Below are 7,623 nucleotides of genomic sequence, written 5' to 3'. Positions count from 1 at the left end.
GGAAAGAGAAGCTTCTTGAGGTTTTTGCAAAGCATTTGTTCCTCATGGAGAACCTTCTCCATAGCCTGGGATTTCAGTGCAGCCACTTGCTTGCTGCTCTAATGAAGCAGTGTGAGCCTTTGGGCCATTGCTCAGTGGTTAAGTGGGACTCCCTGCCAAAAGCCTGCCCAAAGCTGAACTTTTCTTCACCTCCCTCATTAAGAAACTGAATTTAGCCCTTCCAGTGTTTTTTTGGGGTTTTTTGTGGTGAAACTGAAATTCATTTCCCTAAGTGTTCTGTTTCTGAAGTGGCTCATAGGCAGCTGCCTAGGGACGAGTATAACAGCAGAGCTGGGAAGGAGTGACATGTTTGCTGTGCTCTGCCAGCCCCCAGTGACCAAAGGCATTTAATCATCCTCCCTTCAGTTTTGTCTTTGATGTCTCTAATCAGTTTGAAGACAGTATAAAATTCAGGCATTCACAGCCTCCTGTAACAATGAATTGCAGAGCTGTGCAAGACTTGCAAAAAACTTGGTTTGGCTTATTTTGAATGCACATTCTAATTGTGTCAGTGCTCTCCAATGTTCTGAAATGCTGTGAACACTCAGACTCTCATCTCTATGGTACCTTTGATTTTACAGATTCTCCCATATCCCTTCTCATTCACAGTGTTCCCTGACTTAGGAAACCAGGTCTCAGCCACAGCACATTAAATGTACTGAATCCTTTCTGTGTCACATTTATTTGCCTGTTTTCATCTCTCTTGTTTCTTTTTGTGTTCGTTTATCTTTTTGAGATGGGGCACCAGAACACCACAGAGAATCCAACACAAAGTCATGGAATTCCTTTGACAATAATATATGGATAACTTTGTGGCCTCTTGATGTTTTGCTAGTAATTTAATTCTTGAATTGTTGTTTTTCTGATGCTACTAATCACTAAGTTGGTGGGGATTTCTGGACCTGCCTGTTATAACTTAACATCTTTTTCCTGACTAGTAATAGCAAGTAGACAGCCACTCACTGTATTTGGACAGGTAGATTAGGATTGGTTTTCCCTTGTGTTCACCTTTCAGATTGCAGTCTGTTTGCCCCCACAGTGTTTGCCAGAGAAATATATCCACTTCATAGTTTAAACAAAAAAATTTACCTAGGAAGCAGAGGCAAATGGATCACTTTAAGTCAATGTGCAATTTTGAAAACAACTGAATTATTTAAATAAACTTTATAAATATTTAGAGATATAATTGATTTTTGTTTTACAAATGTCCTGTGCTGGCAAGTCAGAAATTAGCTTTAGAAGCATGACTTAATCACACTGCATTAATCAGGAGCTTAAATAGGTGCTGCTTTTCAGGCTAGAGGAATAATGTTCACACTCTTCCTCTTGGAAGAAATAGCTGAATAGTAACTCAGTTTTGAATGTGTTTTCTAATCAAACTGAAGAAGAAGGTGGGCAGAGGTGTCATCCTTTCCTCACCACCTGTTAGAAAGCTGAAAAGCTGCACTTAAAACCTTTTAATTGTGAAAAATGCAGTGGCAGCTCCAAACTAATAATGTGAGTGCAGGAACTCTTTCAACTGTCAAACCCATGAGGAGGAGGCAGTGACACTCTTGTAAGTGATTTGGTTTCGTCAAATAGAAGGTAACATTGTGTTTGAAGGAACTGTTCTCTGTTTCCTCAAGAATGCAGTGCAGTGTGCAGCAGAGGAGAAGAAATTCTATTGTCTGACTTTTTCAAAAGATCAAGAAACTTTTTGACAATTGTGTAATTTTTTTCTTTCTGAATAGCAGACTATAAATCCCATAGCACAGAATGTAATCAGCTGCACTCATCTATGTGTGAACTTTGCTGCTTCTAGTGTGTTCAGTGTTAAATGTGCTTCCATCAATACCATACATGCCTGCAATCAATTCCTAGAAGTTGCATTTAACTGTATCATTGCTCTTCTGTTTTAGGGTGTTCCTGAGAGCCATCAACAAATTTGCAGAGACAATGAACCAGAAATTTTTGGAGAATATGAATTTTGAAGTCCAAGTAAGTATTTAAGCTTTTTAGCTGAGCCAAGGTAGCAAGTGCAGGTCTGCTGTCAGAGCCCTTTCTGCTCCTGTGCATCAGTGTCAGTCTCACTGTTGGTTTGAGAGGGTCAGGATTAGGCCATCTTTGATACAACATCAAATCATATGTTGATTAGTTGTGATAAGGCACCCGAACACAGCATTTTGTTCCATGATTCTGACAGGACTAGCAAGCAGAAAACTCAATTTTTGTCTTAGTCAATCAAGTACATTCAGAAAGGCAATCTTGGCTGTAATGCACAGAGCCTTTACAATGTCAGTGCTATGTATGTAGGACAGAAAGAGCTTAACTTTTTTGATTCCTTGAGTATTTAGCACTTAGAATTTATTTTTAACTTGTACTCTTCCCTGGCAAGCCTTTATTTATTTAGTTAGTTAGGTATTTTTATTACTTCTTTTTGAAATAATTTTTGATTAATGCTGGGGATTTTTAGTTGTTTTTTTATCACTATGTGTTGCTCAACTCTTTGGTTATGCATTTTGCCATATGTTTGGCTTGCTTCAGATAGAAATGAAAAATGCCTGTAGTTTTGCCATTCATTAAATTGTTATTAAAGGGTAAATCCAGTTTTTGAGTCAGGATTTGTCCCTAAGTGCTGCCTGATGTGGTGTACAGATAGAAAGCACACTGACCAAGTATAGTATGAAAAATTACTCTGTTTCACTCTTTATATTAACTATGGTTAAAAGTAAATATTATAAGTTCACAGATGTTTGCTGATTATAGAAATCTGTTCATTAGAAAACAACTTAGTAATCCTAACCATGAAGTTCAGAGAAAGTTCAGGGCTTTGTCTTCCTGATTTCTTTGGGTTTCTATGTTACAGTTGATCTCATATCTTGCAATATGTTTTAAGTGACTCCAGTGTTATGCACATGAAGGTTCAGGTTCACTGTACTGAAACCTGTTCAGGTGTTGATCTCTTGGTCTTCAACTAACAACACCTTGTCACAAATAGCTACAGAGCAGCCATGCAAGTGGTTACACAGAAGAGTTTAAAAGACAATAGTAAAAATAGTAAAACACAGTTCAGACTCAGCTACAGTGGCTCCAGGTATGAAATGTAGAGCTCTTTCCTCACTTATTTAATTGAACATGTTGTACCCTCAAAAGGTGTGATTATACAAACATATACATGTCTAAAATGTTAGTTAAGAGTTTTGAATCATACAGAAAGATATTTCTTTTGACAAAATTAATTTTTAGTAAATATCCCTGCTGGAAAGCTCTCAGGTCCTTGACACATTTATGATATAATGTCTATTAGACTTTATCAGTTTATTAACAACCAATTTATAACCTATCATTTCTATAGCACTTGATCACTTCTTACTGCACAATGTGTCAGTAATTTTTAAAAGCAGATAACCTAGGTCTGAAGGACATCACTATGTACAGGCTGACAAAAACACACAGGCTGCTTTAAAGATTGTGTATCTGTCAAAATTTTATTAAGGTATGTACTGCCTCTTACAAATGTGAAAGCAGCAGTTTAACGTGGAGCTTTTATTTCAGCTCTTTCCTGTGCAGTTCTGTGCATTCCAGAGCATTATCAAACTACCAGGCCATTGTAGTTCAGCACAATACCTTGTAGTTCAAGGGGATGCATTAATGCTCTTTTATTCATCACTTGTCAAATATCTGGAGTCTTTGAGTAAGGTAAACAACATTACAATAAATAAGTAGTGCCTTGTTAAGAATTGCAGTAACCTTATAGTCTTCACAAGAGACTTAAAAGTACAAGTCAAGGAGATGCCTTACCTTTTTTATGTGAATAAAAGCTCTGAAAACCTTCTAACAGTTCCCATAATGTGCCTATTAAAAAAGGTGCTGCTGTACTAAAGAAGGTCTAAGTAGTGCAACAGTGTATTTTTCTGTTTTTAGTTGTATGAATCATAGAATCATAGAATCAACCGGGTTGGAAAAGACCTCCAAGATCATCAAGTCCAACCCTACTGTGGTTACTAGACCATGGCACTAAGTGCATTCAGAAAAACTATTAATTGGGACAAAAATCTTGCTTTTTGCTGTTTTGATTTGGGAGAAAATATGGAAGTTGCATAGCTTTGTTATAATCACACGGCCTGTTCACTCCCATCACCAGCCCCATGGAGCAAGGGCAGTGCCCAACACATTCCAACCCTCAGGTTTTTTTTAGGTAATCCTGGAGTCTACTGCAGGAGGAGCAGAGTGTGCAGGGAAAAGAGCCACAGTGCACAGCAGTAGGTTCCTTTGGATCTACACCCAGTGGGCCAGATACTGACTGCAGTTGGTTTCTGGTTCAAAGAAAAATGCATGAGTCAAGTTCAGGTTGTTACCAAGCATTTACAGTGAGAACAATGTCTCAAGAATTTGGAAGCTAAAGCAAAGGCAGCTATTTTAATATTCCTAAATATATTGGGATGGGGAAAATAGAGATGTGTACCAGTGAAGATTTAATCTGAAAAGATGTTCCATCTTTAAGTTCTTTGTAATGAGTGAATGGTTTATATTGCCTGTGGGATGATGTTTTCAAATCTGATTAGTAACCAATAGTTGAAGAATAGTCTTAATTAAAAAAATAAAAATAAAACAGTTTAAAGCATAGTGAAACAGATCTGAGGATTTTCACTTGGCTGAGTGATTACATGGCAATATATAGCAGACAACCAAAGCAAACAAAGCAAGTCCACTGTGAAGTAATTGGGCAAGTGAAAAAGGGTAGTTTAAATCTAGGCAAAAACAATGAAGATTTTTTTCCTGTTCTGTAGGAACTTGTTAAATGGAGGAAAAAAGGTTCCTGGCCTTTTTCTTGTTTCCTAAACAAATGGCTCTTTTCACAATTTTTGTAAGTCAGGTAGAAGAGGACCTGGGAATGGATGTGGTACATGTAATCAACAATAGATCCAGTCTTTAAATCGAGAACTGTGCATTACTTTAAAGCCATAGATTTGCTGCTGAAGCTGTTAGATACCTCAGAGGCAAATACCAAAACTATGCGCAGCACAGCAGTGATGGGCTGTTACATTTTCTGCCTTACCTTGTTTTCAGTTTGATTCACTGGGTCCTTTTCCATAGGGAGCCCTTTCCTAATTCCACTGCTTAGACACCAAGGTTATCATTGCAGTGGACAGGCAGGAAGGGCCAGAATGGCTGTTTGGGTTGAGAATCATTGGCCTTGGAGGCAAAATTAGAGTTGTCTGATATCTGAGGTTCCATGCCTGCTGGCTGAGATGGGATGGTTTTCTTTGTTTCTTTTGTTTCTCGTGAGTTTTGCACCCAGGGCAGATGAGGAATGGATTCAGGTGTACATCAGTCACTCAGACGTGGTGTGCAGCAGACGTTCTCCAATGTCAACATAGAGAAAAACCTAGCACAATAAAGCAAGGACTGGCTGAAAGGCTTTTGTTATAGAATATTTACTGTTCTGCTGATAAGACAAAGCTGTTAGCTCCAGAGGAAATAATTTTGCAGGCGAGAAGGGAGTGAAATTTCATTAAGTGATTGGCCAAAAATAAACCGTGAAGCAAGAATGAAGGAGGGCTCACAATATTCATGGTGCCTTCAGCTTATGAATGCCTACAGTACAAACAGGGAAAGAATCTTGCATAATACATGACTGTGGATTCCTCAGTGCTTAACATAAACTGGAACATGAAGATTTAATACACAGAAATCTGGAGTTTCAGTAGGAATTATTGGAATAGGTAAAGACCCCCCAATATTTAGCGGTTTATATTCTGTTCGTGTCCCTGTATTTGAAACAGCTTATTGACTTGCATTTATGTTAGATATAAACAGTTGTGTATTGAAACAGGTTATCTAGAAAGCCAGGAAATATTTTCCCATTTAAAGCTTCTGAGGAATGAATTCAGCAGTCTGAAGCAGTTAACAGCTCTTGCCTCAGCATATGAAGCTGGAGAAGCTGAGCACACAGGTGTCCTTCCAGATCCATGCTCAGGGTTTGTAACTGGGAAGATTTTGAAGCCTTGCAACTATAGGAAGTATAATAACTTAAGAAAGTGTATTTAAGAGAATATCAGGAAATACAGTAATGGTTTGCTAGGAAAAAAACAACACATTAGGCAAGCAGGTCTGAGGTTAGACTTTTTTTCTGAAGACCATGGTGATAGATGTCTTAATGGTGTTTACTTTTCTGTTTATCTTCTGTGTTGCATTTCATGTTGAGGTGGGTTCTTCAGCAGAGACCTAAACATAAAATATTAAAACTTGTGGAACGTATTTTTGAAGAACTGTTCCCTGAAAGTCACCCTAGTGTCTTGGGTTTAATTATTAAAAACAATTTGTGTGGTTCTGTACTTATACAATATATACATTCAAGGTATCCTCAATAACTGTCTGAGAATTAGATGTAATTTGTGGTAAATAGAACTATTTGGGGACATATTTTGTTTCTGTTAATAGCTGATGTCATTGGGAGATGTTTACCTTTATCTAAGAGTATTTCCACTCTGCTGTCACTTATTTTGTTTCTGTTAATAGCTGATGTCACTGGGAGATGTTTACCTTTATATAAGAGTATTTCCACTCTGCTGTCACTGCACTTTGTGGCTCCATCAGCTTTGGTTTAGACATTTTGCTCTTCTCAGTGTTTCCATGCAGTGAGAACACACCAGCCCTGGAACACAGTCCCATCCAGTGCCAGCCTTAATGCCACATAAGTCCTTGGAATGGCTTTTTTGTGTAGCATTCCTGTGGTAATGGTTCTGATTGGAGATGGCAGAGTCTGACACGTTAGGGGCAGGGGAGAGTGAACATACACACACCTTTTTGTTCTGGTCAGGCACAGCTATTATAGAGTTTCTGGTCTGGAAAACACAGTGCCATTGTGTCTTGCTCCTCCCTACCCTTCCCCTTGGTTAGCAGTGTATTTACAAGGCATTAGAAAGGATTATAGTTCTACATCTGTACTGTGATAGCCATTATAATTTCATACTAATCACCTATATTGCTGCCACATAATTTTATTACAAAAGGTATAGTCCAAAATCTGTCGTACTGTGATAGCCATTATAATTTCATATTAATCATCTATATTGCTGCCACATAATTTTATTATAAAAGGTATAGTCCAAAATCTGTTATAATGTCAGTCTGATTCAAAAGAAAATGCTTATTTTTCATGTTTTTCCTCTCTTTCGTGCATGCACTAGGCTCCATTAATAAACCAGCAGTAATGAAATGTATTTCAGCATCACAAACAGAATTATGCAACTTATTTTTTATGTTACAATCTTCATTTAGAAACCCCCAAATCAAACTCCTCACTGCATTGCAAATATAGAGGGAAAGATACACACTGTACTGTGCAAAAATCTAAGTCTGATAGTGCTAAATGTTGTAGAACCCCCTAGGACATGGCTGATGCAGAGTCAATAGTTAATGTAACCACTGGAAAATTCAGCTAGCCTGAACTGTACTGGCAATATTTGAAGTGTTGTATTTTTATATATTATATATCATATTATGCATTTGAAAGTTATCAAACTTCAGAGTTTAAAATTCATCTTTGATCCTTCTACCACCAAACAGATGAGTCTCCCTAAAGTGAGCTGTGGTAGGTAA

At 37.7% G+C, this 7,623-nt stretch overlaps 1 protein-coding gene across 1 annotated transcript in view; it reads left to right on the top strand.

The window, feature by feature from the left end:
- The window catches only part of LOC103807035 (dedicator of cytokinesis protein 2-like), a gene marked incomplete at its 3' end in the record, with an annotated part of 60,917 nt that overhangs the window by 15,300 nt on the left and 37,994 nt on the right, over positions 1–7,623 (top strand). Inside the window, exon 4 of the mRNA XM_009079753.1 lies at positions 1,938–2,016. Coding sequence (XP_009078001.1) covers positions 1,938–2,016 — 79 coding nt within the window. The remainder of the gene's footprint in view (positions 1–1,937; positions 2,017–7,623) is intronic.

The sequence above is a fragment of the Acanthisitta chloris genome, unplaced genomic scaffold (assembly GCF_000695815.1).
Source record: "Acanthisitta chloris isolate BGI_N310 unplaced genomic scaffold, ASM69581v1 scaffold11278, whole genome shotgun sequence".
NCBI classification, from domain to species: Eukaryota; Metazoa; Chordata; class Aves; order Passeriformes; family Acanthisittidae; genus Acanthisitta; species Acanthisitta chloris.
This window is presented reverse-complemented; position numbering and strand designations above follow the sequence as displayed.